A 15,863-nucleotide genomic window follows, 5' to 3' on the forward strand; every position below is an offset into this window, starting at 1 on the left:
ACCCCCGCTCTTGTATTAAATAAATAAATAAAATGGGCACAGGATTTGAGCAGAATTCCTCCAAAGAAGATATACCCGTGACCACACACTTGCGTCACTAGCCATTAAAGAGATGCGAATCGAAACGACAATGAGATACAACTTCACGTTTCTTAAAGAGGAAAATAAGTACTGGCAAACATCTGGCGAATTGGAAACCTTGCATATTACAGGTCAGAATGTAAAGTGCTGCCCAGGCCCAGTTCCCCACCACAACCACCCCCCACCCTAGGTCCCAGTTTCCCTTCCTGCTAAAAGCCACTATTACTGGATTCTTCACACTCCTACCAGTAAGGTGGGGATGAGCTCATCTTGGTTTACACAGGACTCCCCAGCTTTCACACTCACATCCTGACAAGGTCAGCTTGTCACTACCTTCCAGACACTCATCACACACAAGCACACATTTTAGTTGTACTCTTCGGCATGCTGGCTGGGAAGCACCCTCATCAGGAAGCCCAACTCGGGTAGGAGCCAAGCTCACTGAGGTCAATGGCAGACTTTGTTTCCTTCTGGTTGTGGAACTGAGGGCCCTGTCTTCTTGCTGGCTGCTGGTCACCCTCAGCTCTTAACTGCATGAGCTAATTTAGCTAAGTTAGTGTGGCTAACTTCTTCAATACCACGGAGGGAGAGAAACTCTAGACAGTGATGAACAGAGGGGAGCTTATGTCTTGTGGCATAGTCACGGCAGTGATTTCCTTGGGAAATTAGTTTTTCTTTCTCATAGGCTATCCCTAATACTCTGCTTGACACACAGTGATCCCACAGGTACTCTGTTACTGAGGAGTCTCCCTCAGTTAGTAAAAATCAAGTGATCGAAGGCTTCGCACAGGACAGTCCCCATTCCAGGGTCACATCAGATCCTCCCCTGCTGACAACAGGACATTAAGGGGACGTGGGAAGAGAAAGCTTCACAATCTGACACGCTGTAGTAGGTGGAGTGTGGGGAGAGCTAACAATATACTTGCAAACTGAGAAGGGGACATTTTCATTGAGAATGCCTAGAGAAATCTAGTTGCAGCATTGATGGGGAAGAGGAAGGAGGGGTAAAGTTTGGTGGTTCTCAAAGTTGGGTCCCCATCCAGCATCATCGTCACCTGGAAAACTAGTCCAAGCGTAAACCCTCTAACCACACCCCACACCTATTACTGACCTGCTAAATCAGAAATGGGGGGGGGGGCAGCAATTAGGAGCCTTTAAGCCTCTCCCTCCAGGTGAGTCTAATAGAGTAAACTTTTCAAATGACTCTTAAAGTGCGCAGGCACCAAAGCCGGACTTCGTGTGTTGGAATCCTGACTCTCACTTTCCAGCTTTGTTCAAATTTAAGAATTTAATCCCCCTGGGCTTCAATTTACAGAGCTGTCAACTGGGATTAATAATAGAACCTAAATCACAAGTTACAGCGAGGATTTATTCATGGAAAGTCCTTAGAATAAGAAGCACAATAAGCTTACTATAAATAGGACTTCAGTCCTCCACTGTGCTTTCTGTGACTAAGTGCATAAACTTTATGGAAAGTTAATTTCGAGATCCCCAAAGAGAGGCACAGGTGCCTGGAGTAGGAACAGGGAAAAGTAACCATGAAGTGTAAGCATCTGCCCGCTTGGGCTGCTGTTCACAAGCCTAGTTACTTGCTGGCAAAAAGATGCCCACATCAGTGGCTAACAGTAATCCCCCTCTGCCACCAGCAAAATCAATTCAACCTGGGAAATGGCACCAGGGAGGGGCCACTTTGCATCAATTAACCTGACTTTATAAACACTTTATCTCCCCTGGACTCTTTACTCTCTGGCCTTTATGACCTCATAAAGGGTGAGGTTTAATTAATCATTGACTTTCCTGGCTAAGAAAATCAAGAACTCCAGTAGAATATACCTTTTAAAAAGTATCTTGTTAAGTGAGCTGTACACAAGAGCCAAGTTAGTGCAGTAGAAAGGGAGAAAATTGGGGTTCTAAACATCTAGTCCCCGCCCCTTGCCCTGTGTTGCTCCTCTCAGCCCTCCTCCTGGAGATGTGTGGACACAATTTAAAGACTGTTGACTCACTGAGGGACACTGTGTCACCCTTACTTCTGCTTTCCCTGGAAAGTCTCCAGGACCAGGTGGCTCCACGAGCATCTCTCTAGCGACAGCGAATCTTCCTTACCAGCAGGGACATTAGCCAGCATGAATTAATATCAGAGATAATATTAGCGATAATATTATTTTATCTCCACTATGATTAACATGCCCTGGTAGAAATGATGTGATCTTTATTCGCAGCTCAGATTTTTCTTAAAAATTGGTTTGCTGGGTCACCTTGGTGGCGGAGGGGTTAAAGTCTCTGCGCTAGCAAGGTCTAGCCAACCACTGCTGCCCTAGTTAGAGCCGCCAGGGAGCTGGGGACAGCAGACCTCTCCTGTCCCGCCCGCTGCTCCCCTCAGCAGTGTATTTCAATAGATCCCCCTGCTCTGCTCCCCATTCGGTATCTGGTGAACCCTCTCACTCTCCCACCTCTGGGAGAGTGTACTCCAATTCTCCTATGCATAAATAAAACTTTAAATAAAAATAATAAAATTTGTTCAAAGAAAAAGCAGTTCGATTGGAAGAAAACTAGTAAGCAATAGTGCATAAGTAATTATTATGTAATAATAATAAACGGTTTCCGTTGGGAAATAGGGGCCTAAACACACACCCTGGTTCAATTCTATCAGTTCCTGAATCTGGTTTCCACATTTTCCAGGTTTCCTCCGCCTCTCCCTCCCGACGGAGCGGCCAGAAGGCGTGGCCCAAGCACTAGCCCCGCCCCGGGGCGCGCTTGAAGTAATCCCCGCCCCTCGCGCTCCGGCGTTCGCTACCTCGGCCCCGCCCCCACGGGCTCCTCCTTCTCGGCCGCCGTTGCGCTGCGTCCGCGGCAGCAAGATGGCGGCGCAACAGCAAGACCGCGAGAGCGCCGTGCAGCCGGCGGGGCCCGCGGTGGAGGCCGACCCCCTGGGCCGCTTCACTTGTCCCGTGTGCTTAGAGGTGTATGAGAAGCCGGTGCAGGTGCCCTGCGGACACGTGTAAGCGGCAAGCTGGGGTCTGGTTGAGGGGGCGCCTGACGAGGAGGGAACGAAGGCGAGGAGCGAGGCCCGGCTGAGGGAGGCTGAGGGGTGGGGGCTGGAGGACCTCGACGCCCTTCGGGACTCTTGGAGACCCGGGGAAGTTGAGCGGACGCGCTCGCGTCGGGCGCCGGCTGTACCCGGCAGTTGGTCAGACACCTCCCGCGGATAGTGGTGTCGCATCCTGCTGGCTGCGAGGCGGGCTCTAAAGTCCGCCCTTGAAGAGGCGCCATCCCCCCGGAGTAGGCTGTGCCTCGTCCGAAGTACCTAGAATGGTGGCGTCCTGTGCCCGGCTCTGCTTCGTGCGTTCTAACAAAGTTGGCGAAAGCCAAAGTAGACTAAAAGAACAAAAGGGAAGTCGCTCGAGACGCGACCCGGCGGCGCGGCGCTGAGGAGGGGCAGGGGCTGGCGGCGGCGGCTCGCTCTCCCGCGCGTGTGCGCACTTTGCCTCCTTTTAGGTGAAACGAAGCCTGCGGGTTGCTAACAGCCGGGTGAGGGCGGCCCAGAGAAATAGGTGCCCCGCAGGGCCCGGGCTGTGGTGGCGCCTTGAGGTGGGCGGGATGTGAACCCAAAGGCTTCACGCCCTGAGACCCACACCCCCGAGCCCAGGAATTGTAGAAAGCGTAGCCAGCCACCTGCTTCTCGCCTCTGGCAGCTGGTGCCCTTCCGAGGCCTTCGTCCATGTTTAACGTAGGCATGGTCTTGGCATTCGTCTCGGGACGACTTGACTGATTCGTGGGCACCATAGGAGCTTGCCGGGGACCTCAGGCATTCTCCTTTTCTGCAGCGCCAGAGAGGGGGTCGACAGAGGGAACTGCGGGCATTACTGGTGCTGAGGACTGAAGTCCAGGTGCCAAAGAACAGCTGGCACCTGGCCAGGGCTCCCAGCCGCAGGGCCTGCTTTTTACTTTGAGTCCGGCCCTCCCTGCCCGCAGTTCAGTTAGCCTGGAGCTCATCCTCGCCCCTGCCTCTCCCGCGGTCCCAGAATCGTCAGCTCCCATGCATCTCCCTGATGACCATTCCCATTACACCCCTGCTTCTCTCCTGGGCCCGCCTTCTTTCTTGCACAAAGCAAATTTAGGGGTCTTAAGGGCAGTGACCCCATTTGTTTTGATTCTTTGTATCCCCAGCGGCCAGCTCATTGGGAGCATCCTAATCTTCCAGTTGCCTGACCAAACAATTACTATGTTCACTACACCGTATTCATGTGGCATAGCAAGAAATGAGGTGATTTTGCCCTTGGAGTTCACACTCCGGTGAATTATGACAAATAAGTACTAATAAATGTTCAAATGACTGCAGAAAAAAATCACTGTGTAGTGGGAGTGTATTACTGCAGGTATCAAATCTGTGTGTCGGTGGGAAGTGATCCGGTAAATGGGTGAACGAACTAAGAAATCAGTGGTGCAGGCAGACTCTGCGAGAGCTGAAGTCTGGGCAGCTTTCTCAGTCAGTCCTCTTAAATCAGCCTCATTTTGTTGACCTGATTTTGGATTAGTTGGGTGGATTTTACTTACATGTATAATGTGACTTCACCCAGCACAATTTGTCAATTGAAGAGCAGCAAAAATGTGAGCTTTCCTTGAGCCACGCGAACCTTTCTTAGGTCAGAGGTGAGGGGGTATTTCTGGGATGCATTGACTCTCTTCTGTACTCCCCATGTCGGTTCTTACATGTTCATCAGTTCAGCACTGATAGAAGACAGGTGGATGCACCTCTCTGAGGGCTGTCAGCAGATCTGTCGCTCTAGCTAAATGCTTTTTTACTCTGCCCAGTTGAAATTTGCAAACTTTCGTGCTTGGACACTTGAGCCTCACTGTTTTCTGGATTTTTATAAAATTTTATTTCAAACTCTGATGACCACAGCCTTCTCTAGTCCAGCAAAATATAGCCAGAGAAAAGTAGATCTAGGTGCCCAAAGAAGGAACTTTCCCTATAGTGCTCTGACAGAAAGGGTGGAGATCTGAAAGGCAGAACTCAGAAGAAATCTGTTAAGTATGAAATCAAATCTGAAAGTTGGCCCAAGATACAGGGAAGGTTTAAAAACAACTTCTTTCATTGGCTGTGACATGGGCATGAAGTAACCATGAATATTTGATAGTGAGGTGTAAGCACGCAGTGAGTGCTTGAAGGGAGGTGTTGAGCTGCTTTTATCTGCAAGCTGGTTTCAGTTTCCTTTTGCTCTCGAGTTACTCATGTGTCTGAGAACAGGTACCGGGAGTGATGGCCACAATCACTCTGACCTTAATCACTTACCCTTCTGATGTCTAACACATCATACCCAGAATCCTTCTTTTCTGCCTCTGAGACACCCCTGGTACTTGGCATTGTCTGTGTGTGGAGCTATCTTTGTAATTTTAGGTCTCAACTCACATGTAATCTCCTTAAAGAAGTTTACTGTAATCCATTGCAGCTGATCTCTGCCTGAGAGCATTTACTTCTTCATTTAATCACTATCTGAAATTAACATTTGAAATAATACAATCATCATGAGGGCAAGGGCTTTGGGTAGTTCACTGCTGTGCCCTCAGTGGTGAGTCAGTAGGCCCCCTTATCTTCTCCCAGTCTGGTCTAGAATTACTTAGCAACACTAACATCCAGCTTAATAACAAAGAGGAAGAAAATTCTTAGTAAAAAATTCCCAAATGTACAGATTATTTTAAGATTATACATCCTGAGCTCTTCCCTGTAGCTGTTATCCTGCCTTCAGTCTGTCTAATTGGCTGTTTTCTCGCCTTGCTTGTCCATTTTTTAATGTGTGCCTTATCACAGCCTGGCTGCCTGCCTAGGGTTCAGGCTTGCAACTTGGGTCTTTGACTTTCTTCTTTGCTATTTTGGTAAGTTACTAGGTTCTGTTGATTTCTGCCTCTGAACCATTTCCTGAATTAATTCTCTATTGCCATAGGCCCTCACAATTCCTTGCCTTTAGTCGTCTGTTTCATTTCTACTTCAAGTCTCTTTTCGTCTTTCCTTCACTAAAAAAATGTTTAAGCCAATAGCCCTGTTGTCCATGATTGTCCCAGAGTTATTTTTCTAAAACTTGGATTTGGATCTGGCTGCCCGCTGCTTATGAGGAAAGGTGTTAGACTTATTTCCTCAGATGCAGCATGAATGTGTAGGACTAAAGACCTGGAATATTCTTTTTCCCTCTGCCAACTGAACTCTTTATTGAGGCTGACTGTGGGTGCTACCTCTGAAGTTTCGCCAGCCTGTCCTCCCCAGGTCACAGTCAGTTGCTGCTGTTTTTGCCTTTCCGTAGAACTTTGCATTCACCCCAGATGATAGCAGCTCCCATTTGTGGTGTGTTTCAGACCTTCTAGATAACTGTACTAAGGTTAGACATGCCATCCTCCCACCAGTTCTGGAGGTGTGGGTGCTACTAGCTCCACCTCAGGAGGAAGACCTGAGTTTGAGGAAACCTCACGTAAAGCCCTACTACACTCAAACTCTCTTCCCGTATATCGTGGTGGTTTGCCTCTGTTTCTGTTGCCTGTGTGTTCTTTGCAGACACCTCCCTGCCTGATCCCCCATTTCTCTGACTTTGGAGAACCCAGTATTTGAATCAGTAGAGAATAAGTTTTTAATTCATTATGCATTGATGTCCTTTAAAAGTTTATTCATTTTTTGTTGTCTTGTCTCCACAATGCATGACGCCGGTTCTCTGTATGTCTTGTTCTAGCTTTTGCTCTGCATGCCTGCAGGAATGTCTGAAGCCGAAGAAGCCTGTCTGTGGGGTGTGTCGCAGCGCTCTGGCACCTGGTGTCCGAGCTGCGGAGCTCGAGCGGCAGATTGAGAGCACAGAGACTTCTTGCCATGGCTGCCGTAAAAATGTATGTGAAGTAAAATGGAAGCGTCCATGTCTTTCTGTGATACGGTGGGGCTGGGCCTAGAGCTGCTGCTGTGTTTCTGAAACTAGAGCATGACTGGTGACTGACCGCACGTGTGCATGAGCATCCGTGGCGTGGCCGGCCTGTTTCATCCTGGTGACCTCACTGCTGTGTGTTTTTTTTTTTTTTTTTTTGAGGAGTTTTCAAGAATATATTATGTATTTTAGTGTTTTAGCTTTGAAAGCCATAGAGATTATCGCAATTTTTTTCCTATGAAAGACCCTTTTCCCAAAACATTGTGCACAATTTTAATAATATAATGGCAAATGGGATATAAAATGAAGTCAGTGACTTAGTTATCTGCTACAGTGAGCTTGAAGGGAAATTTTAGCGTTTATATCATTAAGCTATAAAATTTAATGGTCCTACATTTTAGCTTGATAGAGCAGAATCGTGATATGGGAGATCCTTCGATTATAAGAGCAAGACCTAACATTTAAGTGCATCCTTTTTTTTTTTTTTTTTTTTTTCCCCATAAAATCTCAGTGTAAGACGTATTCATTGTAACCTCTGTTGTCACTGCTGCTGCAAAGGAGAAATGCAGTTGTCTTCCAAGCGATATACCCAGCCTTACTAGTTTTAAAATCATTATGTTTTGTTAGGTCCAGGCAATAATACAAAAGTATAAAATAATGTGGGCATGTTCTCTGACTCCCACTTCAGAGATTGGCTCAATTTAGAAGGCTGCAAGATGTTTTGACCTTTGACAAACCCAGATGTAGGACTTACAGATAAGATCATGATACTGTTTCTATACCTTTTTTCACTGACTGGCTCTGGGCAGCCTTGCATGTCAGTGTTAGGGACACCTTGAGGAGGCACCCTCTGCTGTCACTATCCAGTGCCCAGGGTATCTGTGGCTCCAGGTCCGAATTTCCCTTCCTTTTTAATGGGAGCATTTCAGTTGGCAGCTTAAAGTCAACATGTTCTTTAACTGGAAGTGAGGCAGAAAGAAGAAGCATGGTAAGCTGGAGCTCAGATACTGGGGGTTTTTCCCCTTGCAATTTCCTTTAATTTAGAAACTGGTAATATTAACAAAATTTCTTCATATCTTTCTTCAGGCATGCACAGTACGGTCTCTCTCTTTTTTTTTTTTTTAACTATTCTTTTGATTTTTTCCATTTTTAAGATAATGATTTTTGGTTATACCCCAAAAAATGTTTCTTCCCCGTACTTGCCTTCTTCATTCTTTACACTACTTTCGTTTTAGAATAGCTATGATGAAGCACTCTTGGATTTTCTCATCTCTTTCCATTTTGCAAAAGCTGGATTCTATAAGAGAAACAGAATTCAGGTTTTGGATTTTTTCAAAAGATCATTTATCATAACCTGGAGATTACTATTTAGCCAAGATTACTAGCTTTTACCCATTTTACTTGAGTGATCCCTTTTCTCTGCTGCACAAAGTGGAATTGGCTGTCAGTAAAGAAATTAACTTAAATGCTAGTGTGGGAAATTTTGAAGTTTCCCTCAATTTGGAATGTGCCCATGAGCAGAGAACCTATCTTGAATAAAGCAAACTTCTAGGAGAGTTGTCATATAGAAGCAGATGTTCTGCTTCAGCTGAGTAAAAAACATCAGTGGTGGTTATTAACAGAAACCTTGCAATAAGTAGTCAGGGTTTCTACCCCAGTGGCATAGCCAGCACTCTGATGCGATTGTTTACTAGGGTTGTGCAGGTGCAGTGTTCATTAGTCCTTGCTTTGGGACTAGGTTGGATCCAGCCTTAAGATGCTTACTAACTTGTGGGCTCTGATTGTTCCTCTCCAAGTTCTTCCTCTCCAAGATTCGGGCCCATGTGGCTGCCTGTTCCAAATACCAGAATTACATCATGGAGGGTGTGAAGGCCACCACCAAAGATGCATCCCTTCAGCCAAGGTAAATGACTCCCTTAGGTGGGGGATCAGTTGATGCTTAAAAGGGCTTAGTTGTTTGATGTGGGAACGTGGTGGTATAATTGTTAATGTCAGCCAAAGCTGATTGTTTTTGCTTGGGGTGGGGTGAGGTATATGGAGAAGAATTCTGTTTGCTTCAGATATTAACTGTGTTGCTGTTTTCAAAACGCATGACCTTTTTCTGACTTTATCAGAATTCAAGTTCACATGGTGAACTCTGCTCCTTTTTGGAAAATAGGAGGTTAAAGATGCATGGAAGTCACAAAGGTTTCCCCCTACCTTCCATTTTCCAGAAATGTCCCAAACCGTTATACCTTTCCTTGTCCTTACTGTCCTGAGAAGAACTTTGATCAAGAAGGACTTGTGGAGCACTGCAAATTAACCCACAGTGCAGATACCAAGTCTGTGGTAAGACTTTTTTTTGACTTTTTATTATGGGGAAAAAAGCAAATATACAGAAGAGTTACATCATTAGTACAGTGGATTCCTGTGTACCTTTTACCCAGATTGACAAATTAACATTTCACAATACCCTACGCTACAGATACATATTTTTTGAGTTATTTGAGAATAATTACAGTTGTTTCTAGTTGCAGGCTCACTGCCCCTGAATTACTTCAGCACTTATCACACTGGGGAAATGTAGCATGGACACAGCCTAATATCTGATTAAATTTTAGCAATTATAATGCCCTTCATGGCACTCATCCCACACACACCCCTCCAGCATCTGTGTGTTATATTTACCTGTCCTGTCTCTTTAGCTGTTTAGTCTTTGTCCTTTATGACCTTGACTTTTTTTTTTTAAAGATTTATTTATTTATTCGTACAGAACTGGGGTACAGGCCAGAGATGCGGAGGGTGAGAGGATGCACTAGAGACAGAGTGGGGAGCAGAACAGGCAGACGGACGAAGTACACTGCTGAGGGGAGCAGCGGGCGGGTCAGCAGAGGTCTGCTGAGCCATGTGGATCTCCGGGCCAGGCGGGGATTGAACTCTTGTGGAAGGGGCTTAAGCTTCTTAGTGCTGCGCTTTAACCCGCTGCGCCACCAGGGAGGGCCAACCTTGACATTTTTAAAGAGGACAGGCCAGTTTTATAGAATGTCCTCAGTTGGGTTCGACTAGATCCCAGGTGTTTTGTAAGCCACGTGTCCTCTGTCTGCCAGATGAGGGCGATTTGATGTCTGGTCCCTGTTGTGGTAACATTGACTGGGGTCCCAGGAGGCCCATCAGCTTTCTTCTCCATAAAGCTGCTCATTTCCTTTTGCAAGTGGTTGTTTGATACCTGTGGGGAAAGAGTTCAGATGAAATTCTTAAGAAGTCCCCTCAATCCTTTAACATTTAAATACTCACCTATAAACTCCTTTTAAGTGTGGATTTGGTCCATCTCAGCAATGCTACCCTTCTTGCAGTTACTGACAATTTTTTTTTTTTTAATGATGGTGAGATTTAGATCATTTAGGCTTCCAGAAGTAATCCACTTTAAAAAAAAAAGATCTATTTATGCACACAGAACTGGGGTACAGGCCAGAGGTACAGGGGTAAGAGGATTCACCAGAGACAGTGGGGAGCAGAAAAGGCATATTGACAAAGTACACTGCTGAGGGAGCAGTGGGCAAGACAGGAGAGGTCTGCTGCACCATGTGGGTCATATCCTGTGCCAGGGCTGGACCCTGCACTGAAGTGCTGTGGCCAGCTTTGCAGTTCTGCGCTTTAACCCACTGCACCACCAGGGAGGGCCCCAGACGAGGTCTTCATACAGATTCTCTACAGCATTGTTTCATCTTTCCATTTGTCTCAGATGACTTTTCTTGAACTCTGTACCAGGTTTTATGGGCAGTCTTCTGCATCATTGCTGTAAAAGGTGCCTAGGCTTTAGGATTTGCCTGGGTTTTTGATTGTCAGTGCTAATGGTATTATGGGGCCTGGTGGCATTCTTTTATCTCTGCCGCAGATCTTAAGGTACAGCTAATCAATTCAAGAATACCTACCTTGTCTTCTCTTGATTTTCCACGCACAAATTTTAGTTAGGACAGCCGCTTTCTACATTGGGCTACCTGGGCTCTGGGTGTTGTGCTCTGACAAACTCCTCTGATGGATTCCCTGTTTGCTTTTCTCAACGTCCCAGAATAGGGAGCTGAGGTGGTTTGGTTCATCATGCATCTCAGTTTCAGCCAGACCCTGTTGTTACTCAGCAAGCCCCTCTAGCGTGGATCTGGGGACTCTTTACCTGGTTTGACTGTGCCCATCCTTTCTGCATACAATACTGAACCTTTGCTTTTAAAAGCTAAGTTGAAAGTGTCAGGTGCGTGTTCTTTCTTCTCTCTCCTGTCCAGATGAGGAACTGTCCAATCTACTGCTGAGATTGCAGAATTGCAACCTATGGGATATGGTCTGACCCCCACACATTTCTTTTCCTGCCTTTTAGAAATCTGATTTCTCCATCTATAATCTACATTTGAGAAATTGGAACTTCTGGCAAGAGTCTGCTGGCTTTCAGGAGTCTCTGTCCTTTTCTCGATGGGGCAGGCTCACACCCATCCTGCTTCACTTGCTTTGCCAGCCCGGTCGCCATGAGCACTTGAATCTGCAACCCTTGTCCTTTTCCCCCTTGTGCTGAGGCAGACTGTCCACTGCCAGGCTGACTCTGACTGCGTGCACTCTTGGGTCTAGGCAGGGGACCGATACCACAGCCCGGCAGATGCTACAACCCTCTCCCTGCTCCTGGGACTTTTCCCGTTGTGTTTCTTCTCTCTCCTTCAAATTTTGCCTCTGTTCCCTTAACCTTTGCTTTCCCGTTTACCTGTCTTCATCGGGATGAGCATTTGACGCGTGCTTGCTGTAGCTAGCATTCGGCTTCTCTTTTCTCTCAAGCTTGTACTTGTTCAGCTGCTGCTGTCTTTTCTGTACCTTCTCCTTTATCCCCTCCAGAGTCTGGCTTCCAGCTCCACTGACATCACACGCTCTCTGCAACCTGATCGGTCTTCAGGGGGTTCTTGTCTTCTTGCATCTTCAATTGTTTGGAATTTACTTCTTTGTGTGTGGCATGAAAAGTTTGTATAAAAAGTGGATGGTAAAAAGTGTCTTTTTTGCCCCATCCCCTGGTCCTCTGGTTCCCTTCCGTACCACCAGTTCCCAGTATTCTGTGATAATTCTTACAATTTTGTGTTCAAATATTACAAATGCATTGTTACCACTTTAGTAGAACTAAGCCAATATAAAATACCCATTACACTCTGTCCCATTGGACAGCGCAGGGAGGCCCCTCCCTTGACCTCAGCATAGCAGGCCTCGCCAACCTGCTGGCTCCTAGAACTGCAACTCCATTTCACACTGGACCTCCCCCCTACCCTATTTGTTAGAGTAATTATTTTTTTCTTTTGCTGAAAACAAAACACTACACATGGTGGCCTCCCGGCCTTTTTTGAGCATTCACAAATAACTGATTATGTTTACTCACAAATTGGCTTTATTTTTCTGTTAGCTGTGTCTCCTAATCCATGGTCACGTGCACAATGATTATCCATCGCATCCTGACCCAGACCTGCGTCTGTCACACAGTAACTGTTGAAATTGCCATTGTAGGCGCAGCCTGAAACAGACTGCATTTTGCTTTTTCTGTGATTCCAACATGGCTGCCGAGTACGCATTCGGCAACATAAGCGAGGTGTTAATAGCAAAAAGACCCAAAGCAAGTTTTCAGATCCCCCAGGGAGTTGTACGACTCTTAGTAATGTACTCTTCCATGTAAATGACAAAGTAGGAAAGAGTAGTACAAACAGACACAACCTGCCTGCCCCCCTCCCCACTGTCCCATGTTCAAGTTAGCTGGGTATGAGAGCTATAATTGGGTATCGAGTGAAATGACAGCTACGGTAGTCCATTTCCTACCACCATCTCGGCACTCATTTTTAGCGGTAAATGAGGGAAGAGGCCCGTGTGCCATCCATTTACATGCACCACTTAGTGGCAGCACCAGTACAGAGTGTGGGTGTCCTGCGCCCGACCCAGCTGTCTCCCCACAACACCAAATGTGCCTGGGTTCACGCCCATTAGCATCTGGGTTGTATGTGTGAAGAGACACAAAATCACGTGAACAGAACGTCCTGAGATCGCTGTATGTCCCCTTTTAGTCCCTTACGCCACCAGGAAGGCCCTGACTTGATCATCTTATGTGGTGGGTCGGAACTGTGGTCTAGGCCCCACTGGACTGACAGTTTTGACACCAGGAAGGGGTCAGAAAAGGTTAGTATGGTGACTGGAGCCTCTCCCCGCCCTCAGTCCTTCCTGACTCCTGGAGAAGGTGGTCAGTGCTTTTCTTCCCAGCATCGAATGACCGGGCAATTGAGGGCCAATCAGCTCAGACTTCCGGTGCCTAAGACCTTGCTTCTGTGTTGAAAGGTTTGTCCGATCTGTGCCTCCATGCCCTGGGGAGACCCCAACTACCGCAGCGCCAACTTCCTCGAGCATATCCAGCGCCGGCACCAGTTTTCTTACGACACTTTTGTGGTGAGTCTGGGACCCAGGATCCCATTGCTCTCTGGGGGAATATCACAGCACCTTCCCCTCTCACTGGAGAGTGCTGGGCCCTGCGCTGACAGGACCACAGCTGTGCGGCCTGTGCTCGTGTGCCCGGCGAGCGCCATGGCCTGTTGTGTGGAGCTGAAGCGCCGGCCAGCCTCCTAGGCTGCGACACAGAACTTGCTCCAGGCTTTTTTCTCAAGCTCTGTAGTTGAGGCCATAAAGATGAACGTGGTTCCCGTCAGTAACTGCCTGACTGTGGTCACTGAGTTTGTGCCAGGCTCCATCCGTGCGCTGCCTGGTCCTCACAGACCCTGACTAAGAGCCATTGTTATTTTTTCGCAAGGGTGAGTCAGCAGACACATGAGCGATTGAGCAATAGGCCCCAGGTCATGTGACTAGCATCGCAAGCCAGGGCACGGGACTGCCCCCCAGCAGCCCCCAGGGCCCACTGCCATGGCTCAGTGTCTGTTTTGCCCTTAGGATTACGACGTCGATGAGGAGGACATGATGAGCCAGGTGTTGCAGCGCTCCATCATCGACCAGTGAGCAGCATCTGCTGTCGTCTCATGTTCCAGAGCTTCCATTACCTGTTAGGCGTGAAACCTGTGACTCCCACACCTTCAGTGTCCACCAGACCTGGAAGTGAGCTGTGGTTATTAGGACAAGGCCACTTCTGACAGGGAAACAGGTTCTAGGTCAGAGCCCCCTTCCCGCGGGCTCTGTCCCCTGCTGTTCACTTTGTCTGCCGCCTGAGCTAGTCTTTTCGTTGCTCCTCAGCTACTTCCAGGAGCTTCTGCCACCTCTTCTGGAAGAGACGCCAGCTTCTCCACTGTCCTTGTTTCAGATTTGTTCCTCCCACCCAGTGTTCATCTCTCAGGTCCTCTGAGCCAGCCAGGACCTTTTCTGGGTCATGAATAGCACAAATGAGACAAGCGTCTCTTCTGTCCCTGAGTTGTAGAGATCCGGCATTGGCGCCATCTGGTCAGTGATTAACTGGGAGTTCCTGTTAGGGAGCCCTGACTGACAGCAGCTGCCAGGGCTGGGGTTGCCATCCCGAAACATTTCAAAGTTCCTAGTGGGTGAATGTCCTGGGTTTAGCGTGGTCAAAGGCTGAAAGTTTTGATGGTGTTTTGCTACTACTCCTGCTCACCCTTAGAGTTAACTGGTTCAGTCTTAATGCCTGCATGGTGCCTTTTTAGGATAAGGTGTAACCATATATTTTTAGTAAAATAAATGTTTCTAGGTTAGGAAAGTGAAATCCATTTAACTGTCAGTGGGGAGGAGAGTCAACTAAGAGAGGTGGGGTGGGGGGCCACAGCCTTTGGTTCTGGCTCTTGAGTTCATAAGGCCCTGTTTCCCTCTCTGCCCTTGAAGCATGGAAAGGAGCCCTCCGGTGAATGAGAAGGGAGGGCTGGGGCTCCAGTGGCTACTAGTTCTTTATCAGTTACTTAGTGACTTAATGTAACCTGAGCATTGCTTTTCTTTCACAAGTGGTTTCTTCATGAAACTGGCTTCTGCAGAATAGGTGTGTGAGAACCAGCCTTCCAAAGTGGAGAGGCTGTGGGAAGCCCAGCACTGCGGTCTGCTGTCTCTGACAGGACACGCTGTTCAAAAGGCCTGGTGCAGCCCCGGCGGCCGTTGTTAATGGAAACTGTTTCTTAGAAACTTACTTGGTAACAGCTCAGAAAGCTAGATGTTCACTGTTTCTTCACAAATACCAATGAATGCAAGGCTAGAAGCTGCCAGACTATCTGTGGAAGCAGAACATGTGATCAGCTAGAAGGCGTCTGGGTTTCAGTCGTTTGTGTCAGGTATCTAGTCTGAATATGGAAACAGAGCAGCTGGTCAGTGACTGAGGTTGGAAGTGACAGAGGAGTTTGGGCCAAGGCGCTGCTGCTGGGGCCTCTCCACACCTGCCAGTGAGAGCTGCAGAGGCCTGGTGACCAGCAAATTGGGGCCCTGGGAGGGCAACATAATTTTTTCTAATGTGCTTTTGCTTGGGAGGGCCCAAAAGGTTAAGGTCAGCTTCTTCACTGCAACTTCTCAAAACAATTCACTCAGACCTCCCTCACCTCAGTCTTAAGTTGAGAGGGAAATTTGGCAAAACCTGTATTGGAGGGAACTAATGCAAGCGTGCTGGGCTTACTGGTGGTACCAGGAACTGATTTCCTTGTATTAAGTGCACTTCATGTATTTCTAATAAGATGATTTTCCAGAAAGTGAAATTTGTTATGTTCTGGCTTTTAAAGGTGAAATATAAATAAATTTCATAATTTATCCAGCTGGTAAGCTGCAGTGCTTATTTTCATTCATCACCATTGGTCAAGGTGTGGGCCTGTGGCACTTCCAGGAAGCTGTTGCTCTCCCCAGTTCTTGTCAGTCATGAGTGAGCCCCATCTGTCTCTGAACTCTTGACTTTTCCCCAGCTGGGCTTTTTGG

At 47.4% G+C, this 15,863-nt stretch overlaps 1 protein-coding gene across 1 annotated transcript; it reads left to right on the top strand.

Annotated features, from left to right (window-relative positions):
- Positions 1-2,920: 2,920 nt before the first annotated feature.
- RNF114 (ring finger protein 114) lies at positions 2,921-15,831 on the top strand. Its single transcript, XM_004687471.2, has 6 exons — positions 2,921-3,079; positions 6,798-6,948; positions 8,777-8,883; positions 9,194-9,308; positions 13,302-13,409; positions 13,905-15,831. Exons 1-6 carry the CDS (start codon positions 2,940-2,942, stop codon positions 13,968-13,970), a joined length of 687 nt encoding a protein of 228 aa, XP_004687528.1. The 5' UTR covers positions 2,921-2,939; the 3' UTR covers positions 13,971-15,831.
- The last annotated feature ends 32 nt before the right edge of the window (positions 15,832-15,863 follow it).

Source organism: Condylura cristata, unplaced genomic scaffold (genome assembly GCF_000260355.1).
Source record: "Condylura cristata isolate star-nosed mole 26May11 unplaced genomic scaffold, ConCri1.0 scaffold00022, whole genome shotgun sequence".
NCBI classification, from domain to species: domain Eukaryota; kingdom Metazoa; phylum Chordata; class Mammalia; order Eulipotyphla; family Talpidae; genus Condylura; species Condylura cristata.